Here is a 27,743-nt window from a genome sequence, read left to right as displayed (position 1 = left end):
TTTTGTGCAATTACTTATGATCTCCCTGTATGTATAAAGGCTGTAACTCCTACAACCAATATGGGTGCAAATACCCTCACATTAGAACAGGATGAATATGAGGTTAAAGTGCAGCGTAAAAAGAAAAAAAAAACATTTGATACAAAGAAACTCACTTGCTTCGACTCCCTCATTGGTATGGTGTTACGGTGTAACATTACGTGAATGTGTCACGGACACTGTGTCAAAACATGGTAATGCCATGCGTAATTGCGCGAATTTTTAAACGAAGGAATGGTGGAAATGAAGACCACCAAATGAGCCACTGGGACGTCCAACTTCTAACCTAGGTCCGATACCAGCGAACATTAGTCCTACAAGACATTCAGGCTTCAGAAAAGTCTATCGATGGCTAGATTCACGATGAAACCAAAAAAGGTTCCATTCTTTGATACACGTTAGCAAACAAAACCTAGTTTAATTAATTTAACTAAAACGATACATGCATGACGTCTTAAACAATACATAACTTGAACAATTTGAATAATGCAAGCACCTATGTTCATATGTTGATAATGATAGCGTGGTATTCACGTTACCTTCTACTGATACGACTGCAAAATCTCGCGGTACACGATTTGAATGGGATGATCTTTAAAATATTCGGCTCCATTAAAAGCAATGATAATTGTTGTACCGGGTCGACTTGACCGCGCTGTGTGTGCTCTCACGGCATGCCTTCCCAAATACAAGTATTTCCAAACCCAAGAATACTTTACAGGCAAATACCTCTATTGGCCGCTTATTTTTCACTTTAATGATCATTATAGAATAAATTTAGCCAACAGCCAATGTGTGTTGCGAGTCCGTAGAGCAAAACGTTAGCTTTAGGCGGGCAAAATATTCCTGTTCGTCATTTGTACATTTTGCGCGAATATTCCATTCCAGTATTCTCGCTCATTCGAGAGAGAGAGTTTTAATAATAAAATAGAATTTGTTGCGATCTCAAGAGTACTTTTAATAAGATCCGTATTTCCTCTACTTGTCTTATTAAGTGTTTTTCCATGTAAATATCACGCCACAGCTCTAGCAGATTTAATATTTTACATAATTTATCACTTTAAATGATGCAAACGACAGTCTCTAAATAAATCAATGAGACAGAACTGACTGATTTCCTCATGGATCGTTTATGTTGTTTAACTGCAGCGAACCTGACGTATTTGCTATAAATGCTTTATCATGAAACTAAAAATCTATCCTGTCCGTTTGAATAAACAATTCCTATCTTTTACAGGCTGTGATAAAAACGTATATTAAATAGCCTATAACATCGGTTCCATAAACTAGGCAATGTCGCATGTTCACCGTCGAACATTAGCCTTCAAGTTTATACGACAAATAAAAGATGCCTGATCGTGAAACTAGTTTTTGCGCTCTCACTGTGGCACTCCGCCTTGCTATCCTACAGTTTTCCTGACGTCTCTATTTGGCTTTGCGCAAGTTGAAGCGCCCCTAGAAAAACGGAGTAGAGCAGTGGTTCGCGTGTGCAGTGCACTCCAATCGTTCACACTCGGAGGATAGAAAGAATAACGGCAACACCCAATCTAGACTGGTTACGGGTGACTTTATCAATCGGCAAGAGTCTTGGTTTAGTCCGATTAAATTCAGCCACAGACGCTTTGCGTCGGAGAGGTCGTATTTAAGAGAACAGAGATAAGAAGTAGGCTACTTTTTACCTTTAAAACATCGCCTTTACTAGCAAAACTCGGAGATGAACGCAACTTTACAACATAGCTGTGAAACTTGATCTAAACCGTTCTAAATGTTAGCACGTGACGCATCCTGCGTTTGAGAACACCTGGAATACGACTTGAAAGGATAAGCAATTCAACCATGTAAACAACATTGATATTGATGGGTATTGAATAAAATGGATGGCCGTCAATTTGTTATTTTTGATTCGGAGTAACTTTGATTCTAATGGACGCAAGCCGACACTGCAGGTAAGACTTACCTGAACAATACAATTATTTTAGAGTTACTAGCCTACTGAACTGTAGATAGATGGGTGACTTAGAGATGAAGCAGCCTATTCGCAATCACTGCGAATTACACGTGTGGATTTCATTACACCATGCGTGCATTTACTGAAATCACGTTATCACTGCGTCTTATAGTGTAGGGACATTGCCAGGTAGCCTATCTCGCCACTAAAAAAATAGCCCGTATACATTTTGTTGATATGCGCAATGATGCACCATTGAGTAACTGCTGATAAGAATGTTTGTATGCTTTTGCCAATATCATTAGTAAGATTAGGACATAATCACAATGAGCAGTTAAATTGTTAGCAAGTCGTTTGGTAGGTCCAGGAAGGTTCCGCCTATACTTTTCATTTTCTTGAAAGTCAGCTGCTGAACTGTAGAAACAGAAAACCATTTACGCTTAAAATCACGATCACTACTACTCTAAAAGGAAGAACGGATGTGGGCTATCGGAATAACATAATGGCTCACCCGTAGTCCACAATAATGACCTAAAATTAATTCTGGAAATGAAAGGTGCAAGGAGGGTCACATTTTCTATATTCAAAAACTGCTTACGATTCCTCCCAGAAGGCGCCGCTAATTTTCTCTCTTCCTCTTCGAAAGTAATTAAATAGCCTACCTGTTTGAGTAATTGGCCTATATGCCATTTGTTTGAGTGGTTCGCTGTTGACGCATCTGCCTTTAATGTATCGGTCGTGTAAATAACGTTAACAAACCTCGGTAAACAGATGCATACCGCTCTGCTTATAATTTTAGGGAGTAACTTTTCCAGTTCATTTTTGAAATCCTGTTGAGTCATATTTCAGTTTCGCCAAGAGTATGGGCATCTCATCTTATCCGAAAAGCGTCGACGCGGTTGCAGGTTTTTTGTTTATAGCACATTTTTACGATTTGACAGACTAATTAACTAACCCAGATCATGATAAAAATTAAGTGTCTTAGCTAAAACAAAAACCGGAACCCACATTGGCCCTTTCGGATAAGAGTTGACACCCTTAGTTTAGAACTCTCTTCTCAAACTTGGTCCGAGACCCCTGTGTGCCCTGGTTTAGTTGCAGCCATTCTCTTGCTCAATTAATATTGTTGAAAAGGTGTTTAAGTTCTTCCATACTTTGTTCCTCAAATTTATCAACACAATGCAGTTGTTAGAATTCTTCATCTACCACATGGTTAGTTTTAGTGGCCGGGTGTCAACTCTTTCACCAGTTAGGAGCCTAATGCTTCACCTCATTCATTTGATCAGTGAATTTTTCACCTCGTTATGTACTAATTTGCAATATTTTCTTATTGGTTTTTCCAAATATGAATACAAAACTGTTAATACACCAAGTGCATGACAAAATAAAATGATAAAATCAGAAGAAAAAAAACATTAAAAAGGGGGTATAACAAAACACCTGAGGACTGTCCATCCTACCTCTCCTTCCCCCAAATCTCGCATCATACTGAATAACACCAGATCACATCGCACCAACCACTAAAAACCACATAGCCTATATAATCACACCTCTGCCCTAACCCACATCAGTTTGAGCACCACCAGTGTGTAGCACAATGTGAATATGGGGTGTTTATTCTCCATGTCACACGGCTCTTTTTGACATAATGGGGCTTGAAAAGGGTAAATGATCCCTCGAAACATGATAAGCATCAAATTAAGGAAAACAAACAGCTTGTTCAAATTCTGGAATTTCAAGTGTGGCTGAAATGAAAACCAGAATATACAGACTGAGTTTGAGAACCACTGGTTTAGCAAAATGGTTCCAAAACCTTTCCTCAGGGACCCCTCACCTGGATACAGGTATTTGTGTTACATCGCAAGCACACCCGGTGCAGGTAATCAAGGGCTTGATTGATTGTATTGTGTGCTTGAGGTGGAACACATCAAATACCTGGATCTGACTGGGGGTACCTGAGGAGAGGTTTGGGAACTGCTGGCTTAGAGAATTTCCTCCAGGGGTGTCTAGTGTTATCTGAAAATGTGAGTGTAGGTTTTTGTTTTAGCCCAGCATTGTGACAACTGATTTAACTGATTAACTAATTGTGGTCTTCAATCAAGACCTTCACAAGTAGAATCAGATGTTTTGGTGCTGGGCTTAAACAAAACAAACAAACAAACAAACAAAAAAAACACAACACCTGCACCCACACCGGCCATTTTCAGAAAGATTGGACACCCCTGATTTCCTCATTGCACAAGGATTGTGTGTTCATACTATTGTTGCTGTACATTTGGAGATCAAGTATAAGGATGCCTTGGAATAATGCATTACCTAAGATGAATGCTGTGGCCCTTTATAGATATATGTTCAGTAATCTTTTTGTGGGGAAAATGATTTATTCTTGCATATCTTATAGATGAGTATTTTCTCTGTGTAGTTATTCAACTTTGTAACAACCAGTCATATAAATTCTCCAGGTATTTTATCAACAGTTACTGGAGTAGTTACTGATTATTTTAGTTTTAGCAAACCTGAATTTTCAATCAGAAGGGGCTGGCTGTACTGTATGCTGTGTGTTCTCTTGACAAATTTGATCGCTCAAAATTTAATGTGTTTGTCTGGCAGCATAAAATAAATACATGACTGCTTTTAAGGCATAATTAGGCTACTTTTAGAAAGGAATTCACTTCAGTATGAAACAAGTACTTTAATTATGTTTGGCCAAATTCTATATGGCAATTTGTCACAGCAATGGGAAGAAAACCCCAATCTGTCTGCCTGATAACTACTACTGCTAACATTTCCGTAAATTGCAAACCAGTCATGCTTAACAAAATCAGCATTTCTACATTTTTTGAGGTACGATGAGGATGGGTGATTATGAAACATTAATTTACCTTTTAGTGAATCATTTTTGTGCTGATTTTTCTTATTTGAAAAATGTAAGCTCATTTAGTGTTTCATGTGTTCTTATAATGTGTAAAACTTTCATTATAATATCCATTTATACAGCTGGGTTCTTAATAAGTCTGTAGTGAAGGTCTCATTTATCAAATGTTCAATTAGTAATGTCTGTAACCATTACACGACAATGCTGCCTATGCTTTATTGCATTGTGTTCTCAGGTATTCTCAAATGCTTGCGTTGAGCGTTCAGACAAAATGAATTAAGCCAGATAGGTTACAGGGAGCATGTTCGATTGGCCTCGGCCATGCTGATCTTTCTTCCTGTCAGCTTCTGGGGCTGTCGTCTGAGAAACCGAAATAAGCCTCGGAGTTCTCTCCCGCCTCATTAGTGTCTCGGGTCAATTAGCTTTCCCTCCCTGCCATTTTCCAATCACCACTTTATAATAATGCATCTCTTGTGTTTCACTGTGGTTTCAGTGTAGATGAAAGGAGACATTTCAGTAATTTCCACCGTGAGTTCTGTCAGATTTCTGCTTCCATTACTTAACTAAAAAGTCTTGACTGAGATTATTTTAGCCTAAGGCTGATAAAGCTAAGGATGTCCCTGTCTTCCTTTGTCGAGAAAGATACTTGAATGCACGAGTCACGTTTTCTACTATTGCCAATAGTTCTTATTATTCTACCATGTAAATTCCAGTTATTTACTGGTCTAAATAATATTTCTGTACATTAAGCCCTAATAATGTTCCTATGAATTTATATTTAGCTTAGTCCATTATTCATGTATTAAGTGTTATGTTGTCAGTGCTGTTAACTCTTTAGTTGATATGCAAATATGGTATGCTGTGTAATGTATGTTAATTAATATACCCAGTGAAGTAAAGATAATTCAGTACTATTCTGAGGACACATGGGAGCTTGGCTTAGCTTTAGGTATCTTCCTAAAACCTGTTTGGATTTAAAAGCACTGTTAAAGTTGCAAAGAAAATTATCTTTATTCCTAACCTCTGCAAACTTTGGGCACTGAATTAATAATAATCTTTCACCGCTGATTTAAAAATGGAAATGACCCGATAGACAATGGAAGGCCACTGTATTGGATGACAGAAGAATATTTTAAACTGTTGAACAGCTCAAGAACACTCTCCAGGATGTAGACATAAATATGTCAAAGACTACCCTAAAGAGTAGACTACACCAGCATGGCCTTGGAGGTTTCAGTGCAAGATGCAAGCCACTGGTAAGTCTCAGGAACAGAACAGCTATGGTTATGGTTAACAGTTATGGTTTGCTAAAAAAGTGCATGAGAAAAACTGGAACAGATGAGTATGAACCTGTACCAAAGTGATGGAAAGAGGAAAGTGTGGAAAAAGAAAGGATCCAAGGCACCCCCTCATCTATGAAACATGATGGAAGTAGGGCTTAGTATTCACTGATGATGTGACTGCTGTTGGCAGCAGCAGGAGGAATTCAGAAGTGTACACAAACATCTTATCTGCTCCAATCCGACCAAATGCCTCAAAACTCATTGGATGGCACTTCCCCTTGCGGCAGGACAATGGCCCCAAGTATACTGCTAAAGCAACCAAGGAGTTTTTCAGTGCCAAAAAGGTGGCATGATCATGATTGGCTAAGTCAATCACCCATTCGGAATCCAGTTGAACATGTGTTTCACGGCTGCAGTACAGGCCTGGCAGAGCATCACCAGGGAAGATAATGTGTGAAGGAATGCTCAGATGAGCTAGCCAGCGTTCTCTGTCATCTGTTCAACTACTCTCTCCGGGAGAACACCATCCCTACACTGTGGAAGCGTTCAGAGATAACGCCTATCCACAAGACCAATCATCGTGTAGAGCTGAACAACTACCGATCTGTGGCCCTGACATCGGTCTTGGTAAAGTGCCTGGAGAGACTAGTGCTACCCCGCCTCCTCTCACAAGTAAGCCCCACCCTCGATCTGCTGCAGTTTGCCTACAGGCAAAACCGCTCAGTGGAGGATGCGGTGATGACTGTACTACATACCACCTGCAGTCACTTAGAAATGCCGCACGCATATGCCAGGATCCTGTTTGTGGATTTCTCCTCGGCCTTCAACCGCATGCAGCCCCATGTCCTCTGCGCCAAACTGCAAGAGCTCCAGGTGGATCCCCACATGATCCTCTGAATACTGGACTTCCGCCTCAAAAGGGAGCAGTTTGTCAGGGTCAACAGCTCCACCTCTCCTGTCATGCTCACATCCACCGGCGCCCCCCAGGGGACAGTGATTTCCCCAGTCCTGTTTTTGCTATACACCAACAACCTGAGGGGCTCAGAGAGTGTGAGCATGGCCGTGAAGTTTGCAGATGACACTGCACTGGTCAACACCTCCAACAGCCTCGCCCATTTTGAGGAGGAAGCAGAGAAGCTGCACCGGTGGTGCAAGGAGCACTTTCTCCGGATGAACGTGAGGAAGACAAAGGAGCTCCTCATAGACGTCCGGAGGAAGGCTGACCCTGTCCCACAGCTGACACTCAACGGAGAGGCTGTAGAGAGGGTTAGCAGCTATAAGTACCTTGGGACCACCATCGTCAGCGGGCTGACCTTCAACGACAAGACAGAAATCATTTTCAAAAAGTGCCAGCAGGGGACCTACCTCCTACGGAGGCTGAGGCATCTGGACGTAGCCTCTCCCATCCTCCGCAGCTTTTACATCTGCCATATAGAGAGCCTACTTGCCTTTTCTTTTCTGGCTTGGTATGAGGGGCTCTCAGAGACCAACAAGGCCAAGCTGCGGACGGTGATCACCTTGGGGTCCAAGCTGTGCGGGGAGCAGTGCTCAACCCTCCAGCGGCTCTATGACCAGAGGGCGGTGAAGAAAGCAGGTAAGATCACGAGGGACTCAACTCATAACCTCAGCACCTGCTTTCAGATCCTGCGCTCTGGTAGGAGATATGCTGCCCCTGTATTCAAAACAAACAGAGGCAGGGCCAGTTTCATTCCCTCTGCTATTAGGCTCCTTAACAAACATAACCCGGAACCCCCTTGCCCCCCTCCGCCTGGAAGAGCTGGACCTGTTGTGCTAACACCCCCCATGCACGCACACGCGTGCACACACACACACACATTCCCAGGATGAGTAGAGGGCATTGCTTTTCTTTTAAAAAGATTTTCGCTTTTAGAATCATACCTTCTGTTTTTACACTGGTGTTTTTTTTACTGTGGTGTTTGTATTTATTTATTTATTTATTTATTTATTTATTTATTGTCTGTATGTAGTGTACTGACCTGAGCAAAATGTATTTCCCTTGTGGACAATAAAGAACATTTATCTATCTATTTATCTATACCTGGCATCTGGTGATGTTTATTGGTTGCAGACTACAGGAAGTCATCAAATGCAAAGGATTTGTGACCATATGGCAAGCCATTTAGTAATTTAATCCTTTTTTGTAGCTAGCGACCAAATTACCTTAACTAGCTTCCCATTTTCCTTGTCAGCTGGCCATATGACTTAGCTAGCTAGCACAATTGCCTAGTTAGCTGCCGTTTGTGCCACCTAGCTGGCCATAAGACCTACGTAGCTGCCCTCAGAACACAGCTAGTTGCTGCTTTCAGCAGCTAGGTGCCACAGAAATGCAGCTAGTGAAACTAGCTAGGTTGTAAGTGCAGCAATTTAACTAGCTATGTTTTACTTTGGACACTAGTTCTGCGCTGTGTGTGTGTGTGTGTGTGTATAGATAGTGCCACACACCGTGACACACCACTGGGTGGGAGATGTGGCAGTTCCGGGTTTGCACCATAATTTGCCGCATGGACAGAGAGATGGAAACAAATAAACAAAATGAAAACAATGAACTAACACCACAAACTAAAACAACAGAGGCAAAAATAAGCAAAACCCAGAGACAGATTTGCAGCTTGCCGCAGGTCTCAGCCTGCCAACTTTTCAGTTGCCAGCTCTGTCACTTTTCAACAGTGTTCTCTTTCTCTTTATCTTCTGTGCTCTGACAAACAAACTCGAAGACAGACTCGCTCTCTCAGTATGTGCTCCTGGACTCAGCCCCATACTGTGGAGAAGGAGCACCTTTAAGCACTGGGACTGATTAGTTAACACAAACCAGGTCTGTGTGCTCTCTCTACTGGAAGGTGTGACCGACAACAAGACTGCAAGTCCGCTTCTCCACCAGACTGAATGCTACGGATGTGTGTGTGTGTGTGTGTGTGTGCGCGCGCACACATCACATCTGTGCTCATTGCTACAAAATAAGGGATGAGCTGGAGGAAGACAATTCATGTGTCACTGAACAGACAGACTTGCGGGCGCCCAATTAACCAACAAGAGTTGCTAGTGAGCGATGAGATGCTGTAATCTTATCTAAATGAAATCCTCCCTCCCCTGGGTGATGCCGGAGCCGATTGTGCACTGCCCTGTGGGGCTGCTGAACCACAGTCAGCAACTTGCACAGTCCAGCTTGAGAACCAGTCTATCAGCCCCATCCGTGCACTAGGACAGTGCCACAAAAGAATAAGCACAGCAGCCTATCACTGTTTATTTTAATACATGTGTTTAGGCAGAGGGCCTCAGTCTTTGATTTTCTAGTTCTGAACACCCTGGTAATGAGTACCACATGCCACACTGGCCACACCACACACAGCAAAGGTTGCCTGGCTGAAGTGTCACATCAGTAACTTTCACCTGCCTTCCCACCCACACCAATCTATAAAATATTAATCTCAGGGTCAGCTACAGCAAATGTGTATGATAACAAGGACCAATCTCAATAATTAACAATAATTTCAAAATGTGTTTCATTTTCACTCAGCTTCCCTTTGTCTTATATTACATTTTATGTAAAGATCTGGGACTATTCAGGGTGGCAAATATGCAATAATAGAGGAAATCAGGAAGGGAGCATGTTTTTTCATGGCATTGTATGTAAACTGCATTAATTTCACTCAGTTCACCATATAACCTGCATTCCTACCAGTCCGTTCACTATGTAAACTTCATTCATTCCACTCCGTTCACTATGTAAACTGCATCCGTTCCACCTTGTTCACTATGTAAACTACATTCATTTCACTCAGTTCACTATATAAACTGCATTCCTTCCACTCTGTTCACTATGTAAATTGCATTCATTCCACCTTGTTCACTATGTAAACTACATTCGTTCCACCTTGTTCACTGTGTAAACTACATTCATTCCACTATATAAACTGCATTACTTCCACTCTGTTCACTATGTAAATTGCATTAATTCCACCTTGTTCACTATGCAAACTTCATTCATTCCACTCCATTCACTATGTAAACTGTATTCGTTCCACCTTGTTCACTATGTAAACTGCATTCATTTCACTCAGTTCACTATATAAACTACATTCATTCCACTCTGTTCACTATGTAAATTGCATTCATTCCACCTTGTTGACTATGTAAACTGCATTCATTCCACCTTGTTCACTATGCAAACTGCATTCATTCCACTCAGTTCACTATGCAAACTGCATTCATTCAACTCAATTCACTCCTATCACTATGTAAACTGCATTCATTCCAGTCCATTCACTATGTAAACTACATTCATTCCACTCAGTTCACTATGAAAACTGCATTCATTCAATTCAGCTCACTATGTACTGTAAGCTGCTCTTACTCCATAACACTCTCAATTCACCCTCTTCACTGTCTACAGTGCTCTCAGACAGTAACACGATTCAGATTGGGCTTTCATTAATCTTACCTTGGAACTGATAACTCTCAACCTGTTTCCATTTTCATTCCTTGATTATCAAACAATTTATTAGTTAAAGGATATTTTATTGCGCGTGCTAGCATTATTTTTACATGACATAGTTGAGCAACATTTTCATGTACATATAGATTGATATAGGTTGATAAATGTAGCCTATTCTTCATGAGACAAATTCAATATTAAATATTTGTTCATCTAATTCATGCAGAACTGGCTAGAAGGTTTTATTTGTGTGCAAGGATTTACAGTATTGCTCATTGCAGAATGGTAGCATGCTAAGCAGACTTCTGCTTTTAAACCAGCGTGTACTAAACTTGCGTCTAACGCTCAACAAACTGAGACCCAGTATGAATCTACTTAGACTGTCTGTTAGGTGGGGGGGGGGGGGGGGGGGGGAGGGTTCACCGAAGCTCGAGTGGAGTCCACATTCTAACCCTGTGAACGCCTTCTGGATCTGCCAGTGCTGTTAACTATCTGAACTCCTCTCATGAAACACTATGCAGGCAACACCACGCTGTTCAATACCTAACCACTCTGACTACACGCCGCTCTCACTGCACATGTTCCCTTTCATATTTAATCTTATGTAACCAGTCTCCCAGAGTGCACCCCAGTGTATTTCACATAATCTTGCTTTATCATGCAGTCGTTATGAGCGTGTATTTCAGTTTGACAGACGTAACCTATCCTGTTAGTCGTGCATGTCTTTCTTGAACATTTGTCATTTGTTTCTCTGGAAAAAGAGTATTTTTAGTTCTGGGCAAGTGGGCATAGGACTCATTTTGAATATGTATTTGATAAAGGATGGCTTTCTGAAAGGAGAGTTGTCACTGTGGAAGCTGTAACTGGAGCCAGCTGCTTTCATAATAACATGCAATTAGTAAATGGGTCAGTACGAGACATTAGGTAGAAGCTATTGCGTTTCCTGTTGTTTTCCAAATGAATGTGCAGTATTATTCAATCATTTCCAGGCTTGGTTTACTCTTCTGTGTTTCTCTGTATGGTGCAGCCACCCTTTAATGGACAGGGTCTGAAAAAAAGCCTCTCTGGAGGGGAAGTACATCAGAATTCTTGTCATGTTGAACTCTACGCACCTGCAGCATATTTTGGATTCGTTTTTTTCACTGCCTGCAACAGCGCTTCTCTAAACTTGGCACATATTCAAAATAACCAACTGTGCACCCTGCATTTATGCTTTTTCCATTTTTTTTTACAGTCACACCAGGATTTAAGAATGGAGAGTTCCATTATTGAGAAAAGCCTCAAAGGATAATTAACTGACAGATTTAATGCGGTTTAAATGGGAATGATTGATTCTCACGCATAATGTCGGAAAGTGTTTGGTTTCAGTCACCAAATTTGCTATTCGTCTTCCATGCATACAAATTAGACCAGGGGAACATTATTCTATTTTTCCCTTTCTCGATCTCTCTCTGGTACCACAGCAGTAAATCACACGCAAAGCCAAAATATGTTCCTGAATTTTGTTAATTTTCAGCCCTCTGGTTAGCCTGCTATCAACAGCCACTACACTTGCTGACTTTATAGGGAATTTGTGTCCCTGTCACAGCATCAGGGGTTTAACAGTTTCCAAAAGGGGTGCAGTGCTCATATTAAAGTTTACCATGAAACATGAGCAAATATCCACACAGGGCATGAAAGATATAGAAGAAAGTCTGCTGCTTCCTCTGTGTCCGTTCTCATACAGCATTGACTGTACCTCTTTGTAGTTCATGAACATTCCCTTGGTTTAAGTTCAGAGGCTACCAAACTGAAGAAGTCATGCTCTCTTTTATTATTTAAAGTTTCTGAGCAAAGGTGCAGTGTTGCAGAGTCTTCCCACAGAGGGGGTGTCTTCTGGTTCAAGTCCCGCTCCAGTTCAAGTTCTTTGCGACAGTAGTTCTCTTGTTACGGATGTTTAGCATTAATTATACACGGGGTTAATGTATGGCTGAACTGGGTCTAGCATGCATAACCAATTGTTTGTTTAGCTTAATTTATTTGAAAAATGCAGGGAGCGCTGTAAGGATTGAGGCTGGGAATTAGTCTTAGCTTCAATTCGAGGTGTGAATGAGAGGTGTTTGTAGGGAGGACAGCGTTTGGTATAAATGTTGTGTGGACTTGATTGATCTGTGGTATTCCAAATTACTGAACCTTACTAAACAATGCTTTATGCAAAACATCTCATTTAGTGATTTTATCCATGCGTTAAAGAGAAAAACAGCTAAATTAATTCCCCTGCACTGGGGTTCAGACTACTGTATGACAGTAATTTGCTGCACCTTGAGATTTTGCAGCAATTTGTCTTAAGAAACCTTTAGAGACACTGTTTTGAAAGCTGATTCTAAAAATGCAAATATTCAACTAGGGACAGTCAAACTCATATAAAAAATGCATTTTGTGAAGGATTTGGATTTTTTTTTGTAGGTTTTAGTTTTCCTTTGTGTTCAAACAAATAACAATATATAAAGTTAATTAGGAAAACCTTTTTAGAAAACAAGTTACTGGAGTTTTTTTCTTCCCCACAGGTGACAGGTCTGTTTTTGGACGGGTGACTCTTCTACCCACCCTCACTCCACCACCACCCTGCCAGCCGCATAGACCCCTCCCCCTGGCTGTGAGCGGCCAGCACCCCCGGCCGCACCAATGTATCAGGAAGTGGCCTTCCTCGCGGGCAGCACCGATCACCAGTTCACCACATTCCACTTCAAGCACCCGAAGAACCTGCACGAGATCACCACCAACAAGGGGGTCTTCTACAAGAGGGCCAAGCTCCTGGGCCAGGATGAGGACCTGTACCGACTCCCTCCCCGCGCGGAGGCCGGCCGCGGCGGTGGCCGCGGCAGCTCGGCCATCATCAACGTGGGGGGCATCAAGTACCGCATCCCCTGGACCACCCTGGACGAGTTCCCCCTCACCCGGCTGGGCAAGCTGAAGAGCTGCCACAACCACGAGGAGATCATGGACGTGTGCGACGACTACGACGTCAGCCGCAACGAGTTCTTCTTCGACCGCAATCCCAGTGCCTTCCGGACCATCGTGACCTTCCTGGCAGCGGGGAAGCTCCGCCTCCTGAGGGAGATGTGCGCCCTCTCCTTCCAGGAGGAGCTGCTGTACTGGGGTGTGGAGGAGGGCAGCCTGGAGTGGTGCTGCCTCCGCAAGCTGCGCCTCCGCCAGGAGGAGCACCGGGAGGCGCAGCGGGAGGACGCCGAGCTGTCGTCCCTGCCCGGCGACGACCAGGCGCCCAGCACCTGCTCGGACGAGGGCCGCGGGGCAGGCTGCATGAGGCGGCTCAGGGACATGGTGGAGAACCCCCACTCGGGCCTTCCCGGGAAGATCTTCGCCTGCCTGTCCGTCATCTTCGTGGTCATCACCGCCGTCACCCTCTGCGTCAGCACCATGCCGGACCTGCGGGCCGAGGAGGAGAGCGTGAGTTTCCGCGCCCACTCGGGTGGAATTATGGGATGTGGCGTGAATTTGCATGCCCAACCCGACCCTTTGCCCGGGATTTATTTCCAAACAGTTTTCAACTTCTCCCACAATAAAAAAAAAATCAATTTCTTAGATTTTTAATTCACCAGTTTAGTTAATTAATTCATTAGCTCATTTACCTTTGCAGTGGAGCACAGACGTTAACTCATAATGGAAACATAAAGGCTCTAAATGCAATTAATGTCTTTTTGTTTATTAAGAGGGCAGCGCTTGTTGTCTATTAAAAGTTATTTAAGCGGTCAGAGCTCTCCACTGGGACCACCGCATGCTGCGAGCGGTCCATGCTGCAGATATGCTCAGGTGTGCTAATTATAAACTTTCATAGGCTTGTGTGTCTGCTAAGTGCACTCTTGCTAATTGAGAGCAGAGTGATGACTAGGGGTCACGATCCTCCCCTGGCCTGTGAGAGCTTCATAACTCATATAGTCTTACACAGTTCTAATGTTAGCCTATCCCATCTCAGTCACATGCAATGCGCAGCTGATTTGAGCTTTAACGTTGTGGTCACCTCACCAACCAGTACTCACTGGCCTTTTACTATTTTAACTTTAACTTTCCATAATCTCATTCATTTAAAGGCATACTTCTATTTAAAAATATCATAAAATAACTATGCTAAGGCATATCTATAATGCACTGACAGTCTCAGTCTTTACACATTCTTGCCGAATCTGTGCACTTTTTACCTTTTTTGTTATTTTAAAATGTGTTCAGGATGTTTCTGGGTGTGGTGCTCTTTTCTCTGTGGGGAGGGGTGGGCATGGCTACAGAGTCTGTGGTTTAAGGTCAGACTCCAACAAAGTTTGTTGCTAGTTTGCTGCAATGGCAGATGCTAAGAAGCCTAGATACAGCAAAGTAAAAAGACAAACCGACAGGGCTCGTTCAAAAACTAGAGTCAACCTTGGAATTACTTTTCTTCGGTGGTGTCAGCTGAAGTTTGCCAGGGGGATGAACAGTGACGTGGAGTTGGTCTGTTTTCTGTTGGACCTGTAGGTAACGTTATTTTAAGCTAGTTACCCTACGCAGCTAGATGCCCGAGGTTGCGTAGCTTTTGCATTGAATTCTGTTCTTCTATCAAGATGTCTTCCCCCCCATAGGAACTGCTATCACTGTTTGTAGTTGCAACTTAGCTAGCTCGGTAATTCACCTGCATTTATTTCAAAAAGGGGAAATGAATTTGATGCAGCATGCATGCTATCTAGCTATAGCCAACTTCACTAACAAAGATAACAAAGTAGCTAACAACTCTGAAAAGGCTACAGATAACTTCATTAAAAAGTAATTCAATTTACAGGTATATTAGCTAGCTATGATAGACCAATGGCCGGCTAATGTTACTCATTCCACATTACATTCCATGTTTACATCCCAATTCTAGCTACATGTCCAGGTAGGTATTTCAGGAAGGAGGATTATCGAGCTGGATAACAGCGCAGAGTAAAACCCAGAACAGCTCTATTTCAGTCAGTGTTCTAAATTTGCGTGGGTTCCGGGTTTTACTCAGCGCAGGTACCCAGCTAGCTCAGTAATCATGCTTTGTAAAACTGGCTTAGAATAGCAAAATACCAGAAGAGGAAAGACACAAAACACAAAACAGCTGCACCGGCACAATGGAGTAGCTACCGTACAATGTTCCTATGCACTAATGGGTGCACTCAGTGTAAAGATAGTTAAAATACTCCATAATTACTGTTACCACCATCTATATGGAATCATTCATGTTGCTAAAAATGCTATTTTTAATATCTCTGACCACCTCACCTCTTCACTTGACATTTTGCTTGTGGCGATCAAGGGTGTGTCGTCAACGGAGTTGTGGGTGGGGTTGAGGATTAGGAGTTGTGAGTGGGGTTTACAAACAGAGTCTACGAAGGCCGCAAAATTCTACATGGTAGACCTTTAAAGTGTCATTCTACACACTTCATGGTCAAAAGGACAGCTGACATCCAACATCACATCCAAAATTATGGGCATTAATATGGAGTTGGTCCACCCTTTGATTTATACTAGGCTAGATGTTGGAGCATTGCTGCAGGGATTTGCTTCCATTCAGCCAGAAGAGCATTAGTAAGATTGGGCACTGATTGGGCAATTAGGTCTGGCTCGCAGTTGGCTTTTCAGTGAATCCAAAAGGTGTTGGATGGGGTTGAGGTCAGGGCTCTGTGCAGGCCAGATAAGTTCTTCCACACTACCATATATATCTCTATCTTTGATCTTCTCATTATATGACAAATATTACGAGAATCAAAGTGTAAGTAGAAACCAAAGAAACTGTAATGCTCTGTCTCATTGTACAGTAAGTTATGTTGACACCTTTGAATGAAGTTAAAGAAGCTTAAAATGATTAGATAATGAACTACGGGCTTTCTCAATGATCAAAGAGACATCCACAATGGGGAGGAATACAAAGCAACTTGTCATTAAACGGGAGATGAAAAAAAAGGCAGAGAGGGCCTCGGAAAGCTCTGACTTCAACATTTAATCTCCAGTTAGATCAGTGGTGGAATTTAAGTGGGGGTGGGGTGGGGGTGTAGGGGGATCGGGGTGCTACTTAGTGCCTAATAGGGTAGGCTGACAAGAGAATGTGGGAGGTTGCTACCTTACAAAACAGCACGCCTTATCACAACCTGTATTTGATGCTGACCAGAAGCTCAACGGTTGTTTGGAAGTGTTTATTCAGCAGCCAAATGTGGGAAGAGATGGGTCTCACTGCTCCTAAATAGTGCTAAATGATGTAAAACTTTGCACTGAAATGTTTTTGTGAAGATCAATTTATATGGAATTGTTACACAACACAAAAATGCAGTATTATCTAGTGTAATAAAGCATTCCTGAGCAAATTAAAATAATCTCAAATTATTTGGTGCATCATTTCACGTGTTAATTTGAAGGGGGTCATCAGTTCGGTGCTTGTGTGCACTCTCTATTTGGTGTAAAAGAGCTGTTTGTACAGTACGGTTTGTGCTATTTAGTGTACACACTTTATCTTGTGTTGTTCCCGGGCGCCATTGGGTAGTGACATAATTGGAAAAGGCTTTGAGTCAGCAGGGTTTCCTCTGCAGAATCCATTCCTCCTGCGTCAGCTAAGGCTAGACCACGTAAAGGTCACACAAAATTTGCAATAAAATTTCAAAAGTTCAGTGTTTTCACACTAATAGAATCATATATTGCCTCCCTGTCTCACCTCAATGAGAACATATCCAGGAATCTGTGTAGAGGAAAGGAAATGTCCTCACAAATATGGGCCTAGGATGCAGTAATGTTCCTTCGATTAATTCTTAAGCGCCCCCTGTCCGTTGTTCCTTCATACATAAATCACCTCTACATACTGCACTGCATGGTGAAATGTTGTAAATTACATTCATACAGAAAGCAATTTCCATCTTCTTAAACTGATTTTTGCGTAATGAGAATGCAGTCTCTTATTTGAGAAGGACAAGTGTTCTCAAAACTGAATTATGCGCTGGTGCATCTTTTTTATTCATCCTGCTAGCAGTCTAATGGAATCCTAATTACACACATTTCTGTTCAACAGAGCCTTGTTTACCTGTACTTATCAGGACACAGTTCTGTTTGGAATCTGGCTTTTTGGTTTTCATGTTTTTAGCAGTGGAAGAAATAAAACTCTAGACTTCTCTGAAAGACTCAGATATGAAAATTGCTTAACCTGGCTGACAAGATTTTTTGTCAGCGCAATAAATGCTTTTGTTGGCCAAATGTCTGAGGAAGAATACAGTCCACGTGCTTTCTACTCATAATTTTTTGACATTCTCGCTCTGTTGTGTAAGTACTTTTTTGTTTATGGCTTTGTGTTCTCCAGAATCTGCAAAGCTCAGTTACCATGAGGGACCACATCGCATTTTTTAAGCACACACAGGTTTTAAGCATCCACTTGGGTGGTTTAGATTGTAGTATTTTTTGTGAGATATGGGATTTTTAATGCTGGTCCTATCTTTTTCCCAATGTTTGCAGAGGACCCTTACAGAGAAAACCGAAGAAACTAGAAAATTATCTGCTGCTGTCAGGACATGACAATGTGTTTGTGACTGGAATTTTTACTGATAAGTGAGACAATTTTCCAGCATATAAAAAGACTGATTGTGATAAGCCTGGAGTTGTCTATGGAGATGTTGACAGCTTACCAGCTCTGCCATCACTGTGTTGAGTGTGCAGTTCCAGGCCTGTTCAAAAAAAAAAGAAAGCATAGTAGCCGCTCTATGGAAAGTACTGCAAACCTGTAATGATTCTTGGTTTAAATGAGCTTCATATTTAAAGTAATGAGAACAGAATCATTTCGACTGGCCATATTGGCACACCCCTGGTGCACAGCCCCTAGCACACAAGATGTCTGGCGGTGTGGGCTGGATGGAGGGTCTTAAACTTGTGCAACATTGAGGTTCTGTCAGACCGTGTTCCAGCGCTCTACTAGCTGGGGCAGGCCGACCGGAAAGAGGCTGTCCTGTCAGTCCATTAGGGAGATAACAAGCGGTCTGTCAGTGAATGATTGCTCTAAAATCAGCCTTGTGGAGAAACCGGAGCTGGTGGAGGGGATCTGGGCTGAAAATCTGCTGAAGTACTGGGCTTACAGGAAGGTCTTCCCCACATGTCTCTCTGATAAAAATGAGCGTCCTGGACAGCCCCATTTCAGCACCCGCGAGGCAATGCTATTTAAAGACTGGCAAAAGGCAACGCGTCCACTCAGCAACGGAGTTAGAGGCTGATTCTGTGAGCAGAGGGAACTGCTTACCTGTACACTGTCCTGTGAAATCTGATACAGGAAGTGGAGTACCTATGCCTGAAAGCCAGATGGATTTTGTGTAAAATTGAATGCATATATTGGGAGTGCATTAAAAGGAATGGGGCAATTGGCAGCGTTTCATCTAGCTATCTCAAGAAAACGTGGGAAAAGTAACAGTAATTTATGAAAATGGACTTTCAAAAAAGCAGTACAACCTACAGAAGCTACACATTCTAATTCAGTAATATAATTTGATTTAATGCTGATGTTTGTGCGAGTGTTGAGCTAGGAATTCGACAGCATCAGCATTTACACTTCTAATCTAAACTGGGGTCCTGGTAGTAAAATGGGACTGTCTGAGTTACTGTATTGTTGGCCAGCCACTGATGTTTATCTGTGATGGAGGCATATGGCCAAAAAACGCACAAAGCGGGAGAGAAAAGGGATTGGCGAAAAAAAAAGGGAAAGAGGGAAGTAGTGACAAAAGAGAGAGACATGAAGAAAGAAAGGGGGGGGGTATGAACAAAAAAGGAGACTGAAAGAAAGATTGGAAGTCGGAGAGAAAGGGTTCAAGGCTCATTAAAGATTTTACCGGTCGGCGTTATCACACAAGGCGGATGAGCGACTTCAAACGGCGACAGAGTGTCACCGCGGATCTCTCAGAGGTTGATGGGAGCCTTGATCCTGAGGCCAGGCATCCTGCCCCCCCCCGCTGAGATCAGATCCCCCCAGGCAGGCAGCTTTGTACCGCGTCCCGCTGAAAGGGCAGATCTTGGCATGTATCGGTCAGACCACCTGGCGCCTCATACAAGGCCTGGCAGCGATCTGAACACTGCGCATTAAAAGCGCCCGTCGTGTAAATATCGACAGAGGCGTTTGGCCTGTTTTCCCTGTGTGTTCCGCGCGCTCGCGGGGGTAGCATGACACGATTATGCGCTTGTCAATCAGGTCGTTTCCATCCAATCCTGACGGAAGCCTCGTCTCAGGCTTCAAAGAGGCAGTCGGTTGTTTGCCCATTGCACGTTGAGCCGCAACATTATAAAAATCGTACATTTCTCCTGAAATATGTCTTCACGTGAACCCAGATAACTTCACTTTCACTTGGTTTACCAGAACATTGATAATTTATGGGGGAAAAAAACGAAATGTGTTGGGCCTGACATTTAAAGTTTTTGTTTTATATCTCATGTTTTCAACATTCTGTCCACTTGTACTGCTGGGTGCTTGCAGAATCTATTTAGGTCAGGTACTTCCATAGCTCAAGGCTACAAAAGTAACAGTAAAATGCCATTGCCTTACCCGGGAATGATCCTTCAAGCTTACAAGCTTTTTTTTTTTTACCTCTCTGCCATCACACTGTTTCATATGTTTCGCAGGCTGTGTGAATGAATTATACATGCAACATGTTCATACGGGGAGTGCAGTAACACGAGGCCTGGCTGGCAGAGCAGGATAATGGTCCCAGACCTGGCCTTATAACATGGAGGCTGCAGGGTCACTTCCCAGGTGGAGTCGTTAAGCCCTTTCTTCTGCAAAAAAGTAGCCTACCCACAATTGTTTAAAAAAAAAAACAAAAAAAAAACACCTGCTATATGCCTTAATATACATTTCTTAAAGGGTAAGCACCACATAACATAATCGTCTAGAGGTTTCTTTGTTGAATTGAGCTGAAATTGTTGTTAGTATGGCTTCAAATTTGACAAATTGATCACTCCTGACAGAAACACCCCAAGCTGAGCCGGAAAATGACTGCTTTGATGCGTAGTGCAGTAGATGGAAGACAAACAGCTCTGCTATTAGCTATAGTTGAAAAGATGACAGAAATATTTGGTTGAAAAGATGAATGAAATATTTAAATGCTGTCAATTTCTTTCTGAATCAAAGGATATTACCAGTGACTCAGATAACTCTGGCGCGTCTGTAGAAGGTATAATCGCTGATTCTGATACCACAATACAGCCATTCAGGTTTGAGCCAGAGGTGATTGGACTTGGAGGATTCTTCCCAAAGCCAACAACCAGAGCACTTTCTGGGAAATTAGCTTTTTAGCTATCTTTCCAAGATTCATACGAGTAGACTGATAGCAATTGGGTGCATCCCTGTGCATCCAGTGCAAGAATATTAGACAATACGTGCTGCATGCTAACAGTGTTGACTCTATTAATGGATGCAGGTGAACAGCACTAGCTAGCTGCTTAGCTCCTACCTTAGGATCTACTCTAATCCACCTCTAGCGAATTAGTATAGCATCATATGTCAATTTAACTTGTTCTCCATTAGCGTTTTTGCTATAACTTTAGTATGCGCATCAAGTATGGGCTAATTCTTTAATGGAAAAAGGGTTAGCTATAGCTAATTTGACACTTCCTCATTTTATCACATCACAACATATGACATAGGTGATCATTCTGAATATTGTTGAAAAACAGGCGGGGCAAAAAGAGTAAGCGATTGGGTCTTTTGGGGTTTATTTCTTGCCTTAATTTCAATATAATTATGTTTCTTAACGTTGTGAATCCTAAAATAGGACAGCTTCCATTTGGCTGGTGTATTTCACTTTTTATAGTATCTACCCTTTAATTTGTCCATCTTAACGATCCCATTTAAATCTTGAATGTTTCCCAGAGATATCAACACAAAATTTGTAACACATCTTTATAACACTAACAAACAATCCTGGAGAAGTATGTTTTTTTCTGTGGTCACAGTTGCGGCCAGTGGGATTAAAAGGGTTAACACACCATGCTCAGCTGATGTGTGGTTGGGGTTCTGGGCAAAATGGCCGCCGTGCATCACACTGTCAGTCTTCATGGTAGAGCACTCAGATCCGCGTAAAGCACTAAGTAAAATCGATGCGATAGTCAATCCAAGTTTCTGTGGTAGTGCGTGGTAGCCATTTCCCCTCGCAACTTTCTGCCCTTTACATCCTCTCTTATTAAGGGTTCATTTATCGATCCAGAAGGCACATTTCACAAATGTTTCTCCTCAGTCTCATTTGTTCGTCCTTCGCTAATGTTGGGCAATGGGGCTGAGGTCCTCCGTAAGTGCTGCAGAAAAATAATAGCCGGCTGGTTTCTGACAGCTGCTTTGCCTGCCCATGGTGGAACGCCGAAGAACGTTGAGCAGAGGCATTCCCCTCAGTTGTCAAAGTTCTCATGCTATTGAAACGAGAGCAGTGAGGTAAGGACAGAAATGAAGAAGTGGTTGTTATCGTGGCCGTGCCGAAGGCCAGGAGTCTCGCTCGTAGCTGAACCTGCGGCCGGATGACTGAACTGAGCGAGCATGTGATGTGAGGACTGAGGAACGCAGGCTGTCCCTGGGGAGGGGGCGGGACGGTCCTGGCGGGGGGGGTCGGGTTACCCTGCGGCCAGATGATCTTCTCACAGATGAAAAGGTCTGCGCAGCCCCTTCCTGCGAGGCCAGGGTCCGCTGTGGCAGAGTGAGGGGGAGCCGTGCGCTCTTTCGAGGAGGGGGGTTGTTCTGTGACTGGCCACCCCGCTGCCCCCACAGTGTGTGGCTCCACGACACAGCCACTGTGTCAGCTGTGATGGGTGGTCAGGCACAGAGGGGCACAGACAGCATAGAGAGGGAGGGAGAGAGGGAGGAAGACAGAGAGAGAGAGAGGGAAGGAGACGGAGAGAGGGAGGGAGGGAGCGAGTGAGAGATTGAGAGAGAGATATAGAGACTGTTACGACCCACGCTGCTGCTGCTCACAGTAAGCTCTGTCAACCTGGATACATGTTTTTCAGGATCGTTGGGCAGCAGTAAATCTCTACAAGTTAAGCTTGGTCCGCAGGGTAATTGAATGGCAACTTAATAGTCAGATGCAATTTATGGCGAAAATGTGTGCAGGAGCTAATTTGAAACGGATTAACCATAACGGCCATGTATTTTATTTCGGGATGACAATTTAAATGAGTACTGGCCTACTTTAAATTTACCGGCCTGCTGATTTAATTAAGTTTGCGATAAGCTCTAATAAGCATGAGGACCTTAAACTGCAAATTTTGGTTGCTTTTTCAGCCACCATATGAGAGCAATTAAAAGAGTTTAATCCGTGTTTAATCGGATACTTTAAATATAACTTCTGTCTCTGTGTGGGTTTTCGTCATTGTTAATGAGCTTTATGCTGGCAACGCAGGTCACTGGAGAAACTAGTGCAAATGATGAGGATACACAAGTTTGAGTGGGAATTACAAGCTATGGCATCTGCAGAAATTTGTGTAACACCAAGGATTTTACAAAATATGGCCTACCCCAGCTACACAGCACTTAAACCCATTTAATGTGAGTATATTTTTGCATCTGGAAACATAATGAAGATTCCGTGGTTGAGCTTTGCCAAACACAATTCCACATTCTTCTTTTCACCTTTCACCTTTCACATTTTATTGTTACGGAGCATTGGTGGAAGGGCAGCGCATAGCAAATTCTTTTCTTCATGCTTCCCGCTGAGTTTGCAATTGCCCAATCTATATCAGAGCTCATATCCACGGCCTCTGTTATCAATTTGGGAGAGTACAGACAAGCAAGTGCTGAGCTTGGACATGCAGTCCAGGACATGAGTTGGAGGAAGACACTTCCTGTTCAGGTGGATTTGCTTCAACCCGGTCGACCAGTAGGGGTCACTGGTGTGCGGGGAGGCACTGTCATCCCGGTCGATTGAAACCTTCCCATCCCAGGGCGACGCTAGTCTGTTGTGTGTCACCTCACAAGGGCCACCAGCAAGGGCCCAGGCACCGCCCGGATTCAGTACCATGCGGTTGAGCCCACGCATGCACTAGAGCAGTTATTAGGTTCATATTAGGATGAGCCGCCCAGCAGGCATGCGACGTGTTGTGCCTCCGGCCTCATTTGAAATCTGAGCGAGACTGCAAATGCACTGCTGAGCGAAGTGCTCATTCAGAACTCAGCGGCGTAAATAAAAATCCTGCCCCGCAAGCAGAATGTGGAAAATGAAAAGAAAAAAAAAATGTTATGCATTGCAAATCGTCCCCAAAAGATGGCTGCCGGCAATTCAAATCCGTCAATGTGAGTAATGTCTGCGCGCACGTGTGATTCCGACAGGGTCCTGCCACGCCAGCAGTACACAGTAGAGGACAGGGGAAATAAATGGAGCGGACGCAAACGAACGCGCCTGCATTATGGAAACGGCTGCTTCGGCTCAACCCTTTGACGGCGGCTCTCCGCAGCACGAGCGCACCTCCTGCGCGTCACGCATGGCTGGGTGTCAGAGGGCGTTTACTTTATTCTCTCCCGCGCCGCTCGGGCGCAAATGCATCGCGTGCGCAGGGCGGGCTTTATTAATCGCGTGGGTTCCCGTTTTAAAAGGACCGTCTTGCACCGATCTAAACGAATAACCGTCACCTAATTGGATTTACAGCATTCTGCGGCGGGTTTGTGCGGTAGGGGGTCGGTAGGGAGATGACAGCTGTACAGTTCACAATTGTGAACCGCAGCCAAGGTTACTGTACAAATCAAGTGTAACACTAGGCAAGCTTCATAAGAGGCACAGAAAAGTACAATTCCATTGTGGTATCTTACAGGTCATATTGCAAGGGGGGAAAAAAACCATTCAAAAGTATTCTTTTTTTAATCTTCTGTGACTGAGCACTAATCAAAGTGGTAAAATGGGTGCCCACTACGTACAACAGCAAAGTTACTAGTACATTATATTAAAATATCAACTAAGACATACAGTCAGGTCTTAGACTTATTTGTCTTAGTTTAGCTTATTCTTAGTACAGGCTCTGTGATGTAGGGTTGAAGCGTTTATATATAAAAGCTTCTTGTTTGGTATTGGACCTGATTTGCAAAAAAATTGAATTTTTTATTGCATTGTTCAGCTCCTTCCTCATTTCCATGGGCACTTCATTATTTATTCATTTCAGAAACTGACAACTTCAAATGCTATGTAATCACTGAACAGAGGAACATCTCTGTGCTCCACAAAGTTATGGTTAGAAGTCCAGTGCTATTAGATTCCAAGCCTTAGAGGAAAATGTGCGTCTTTCTGATTCTCATTCACGAGGCCCCAAAAGAAATGAGTGCACTGCATACGTGTTCATGCCTGACATGCCAAAGAAATCAATAATGAAAACACTTGACTGGCATAAATTTTCCGGTTGAGTGAAAAATATGGGAGAGGAAGATAGTGTTATAAGCTGAGGTAGCTGTAGCCGTGGAAGATGGGAGTGAAATATACTCCGGTTAGTAAGGCGACAGGAATGCATAAACCGTTATGAATAACGACCTGGAATCCTCCTACTGGGCCTGTACACATAATAAGGAAATAATTTCTTGTACTCATATCCTCAAATATTTATGAGCCCATTTACCGGTGTTGAAAATTAATTATGGAAAGGGCTCACAAAAACTGTGGCATGCCAAGAAATTAAATGAAGGCATTTATGAATGTTGGCTCAGCCGATGCTGATCCCAGAGAAAACAAAATCTGTCTGAAGTTTTTTTTTTTCCAAATAACAGTTCAGTTGAAATTGAATGAGGAAAGGATGGAGAGAGAGAGAGAGAATCTGTGGACAGCGGGAGATCTTTTAAAATCACGATGGGCAAGATTTCTTTCTGGTTAATTTGAACGGCCTTTAATCTGAATCACAAGCATTTCCGAGTCTACGCTTTGATCAGATGAAGGGATCATGAAAAGAAATAACTGTAACAAAGCAAAAGCGATTCTCAAAAGCGTTAAAGAATTTCATTTTAGAACTATTGAAAAGCAGTTCCCCAAAAAGGGATTGCAGTGCCACATTTACATAAAAAAACAACAGAAGAAACAATCCTTTGTTCTTTGAGCAAAGCAGCTTCTTCTGCATCGCTGCCATTTGACTGACTGCAGGGGCTCATAACTGTGTAATTAACTTCTATATATGGCTCTGCCCTGCGTGTGATATGGAACCCTGAGGATGACCCGGTTTTTTTACTTTTTACAGTACAAGTAGCATTTCTCTCTCAGACGCGTAACTAACCTGTCTCGCGTTCCTCCTCCCAGGGCAAGTGCACTCAGAGATGCCACAACATCTTCGTGCTGGAGACGGTGTGTGTGGGCTGGTTCTCCCTGGAGTTCCTGCTGCGCTTCATCCAGACGCAGAGCAAGTGCGTCTTCCTGCGCACCCCGCTCAACATCATCGACATGGTGGCCATCCTGCCCTACTACATCACGCTCATAGTGGACTCGCTGTCCATGCGGGAGAAGCCGGCCGGCTCGGGGAACAACTACCTGGAGAAGGTGGGGCTGGTGCTGCGGGTGCTCCGGGCCCTGAGGATCTTCTACGTGATGCGGCTGGCCCGCCACTCGCTGGGCCTGCAGACGCTGGGCCTGACGGTGCGCCGCTGCACCCGCGAGTTCGGCCTGCTGCTGCTCTTCCTCTGCGTCGCCATGGCGCTCTTCTCCCCGCTGGTCTTCCTGGCGGAGAGCGAGATGGGCGACAAGCAGGCGTTCACCAGCATCCCCGGCAGCTACTGGTGGGCCGTCATCTCCATGACCACGGTGGGCTACGGGGACATGGTGCCGCGGAGCATCCCCGGCCAGGTGGTGGCGCTCAGCAGCATCCTGAGCGGGATCCTGCTCATGGCCTTCCCCGTCACCTCCATCTTTCACACCTTCTCGCGCTCCTACGTGGAGCTGAAGGAGGAGCAGTGCCGGGCGTCCCGGCATAAGCCCGACTCGCAGGACAGCACCAAGTCCCAGAACAGCGACGACTCCCAGGAGACGGACCACGCCTACCCGGCCGCGCTGGAGGCCGCCGTGCACAGGAAGTCCGTCGCCATGGCGTCGCAGAAAGCCCTGGAGAGCAGGAGATCCCTTAAGCCCTAACGCCAAACACCCCCCCCCCCACCCACAACCCCACGTGGAGGAGGCACTGGATTTGCAAGTGCCGCTACTTTGGGGGGCTACAGCTTATCAGCATCTTGCGCTGTACAGCCATTTGGCCAAGCTTTCACACAAAAAAAAAAAAAAAAAAGCGTGTGGGACATCTGTGGAGAAGGACCTTTCCCTAAGAGGCCAGTTGAAGAGTTGTTTTTACAGACGTTTATCAGTTGAATCGACAGAGTATATGGATAATGACTTGGTGAAATGTTACAGCCTGTCCCCGCGCTTTAAGCAGAAGTATGGCTCTACAGCACAGTGGAGAGCATCGAGGAAAAGTTTTGACAAATATTTGCTCTGCTGCTTTTTAGAAGCCTATTGTATAAGAACTTGGAAAAAAAAAATGCTCAAAAATTCTCATTTTGGTATGTCTGCAATGAACTGCAATAAGGGAACAGTTCTGCAGGGAACTGTACACAATTGAAATATTTACTAATTTTTCTGTATGGTTTGCTTCTAGATTCAGTAGACTCAGGTACAGCTGGTTTTAATAAATGTAATGAACATGCCAAATATGTCCTCTTGTGTATTGTGGCGTACAGCCATATCATTTGCATTGCTACACACGAAATGTTTAAAATTGGCTGACAGCGAGACCAGGAAACACACTGCATGATTCTTCTGCAAAGTGCAGTAGCTCTTACTTCTCAGCATACTTAATTTACTTAAATAATATTCGTATTCATAGCAATGTGCCGGAACAGACAACGCTGTCTGTGAAGTTAAATGAAAAACTATTTTCTCTGGGTGTATCGCTCAGTCCAAAAAAAAGGGCTCACCTAATCCTTTTGTTTGTGAAACGCATCACCTTCCACAAGCAGAGAAGAAATATTTTTAGATGTTTGTGCAGACAATTCAAAGTATGTTTATGATTGAATCAAGACACTAGACTCTGGCCAGATATTTCCAAAGGAGTACAAATATTCCTTTACTTAAAAGCGTAACAAAGCTAGTTTAAACTAATCATTATTTTAAATAGCTACCGGTAGTTGAATATAGAATAATTATCCCT

The 27,743-nt window shown here is 43.4% G+C and overlaps 1 protein-coding gene across 1 annotated transcript; it reads left to right on the top strand.

Annotated features, from left to right (window-relative positions):
- The first annotated feature begins 1,386 nt into the window (after window positions 1-1,386).
- On the top strand, window positions 1,387-27,406 carry kcng2 (potassium voltage-gated channel, subfamily G, member 2). The gene is made up of 3 exons (XM_035428779.1): window positions 1,387-1,985; window positions 13,145-14,045; window positions 25,853-27,406. Exons 2-3 carry the CDS (start codon window positions 13,263-13,265, stop codon window positions 26,675-26,677), a joined length of 1,608 nt encoding a protein of 535 aa, XP_035284670.1. The 5' UTR covers window positions 1,387-1,985; window positions 13,145-13,262; the 3' UTR covers window positions 26,678-27,406.
- Window positions 27,407-27,743: the final 337 nt, after the last annotated feature.

Source organism: Anguilla anguilla, chromosome 8, assembly GCF_013347855.1.
Source record: "Anguilla anguilla isolate fAngAng1 chromosome 8, fAngAng1.pri, whole genome shotgun sequence".
NCBI classification, from domain to species: domain Eukaryota; kingdom Metazoa; phylum Chordata; class Actinopteri; order Anguilliformes; family Anguillidae; genus Anguilla; species Anguilla anguilla.
The sequence above is the reverse complement of the archived record's forward strand: the minus strand, read 5'-3'. Positions and strand labels throughout refer to the sequence as shown.

Coding starts and splice junctions, on each gene's coding strand:
- kcng2 (XM_035428779.1), top strand. CDS start 13,263: ATGTATCAGGAAGTGGCCTTCCTCGCGGGCAGCACCGATCACCAGTTC. Junction 14,046..25,852: donor TGCGGGCCGAGGAGGAGAGC/GTGAGTTTCCGC, acceptor TCCTCCTCCCAG/GGCAAGTGCACTCAGAGATG.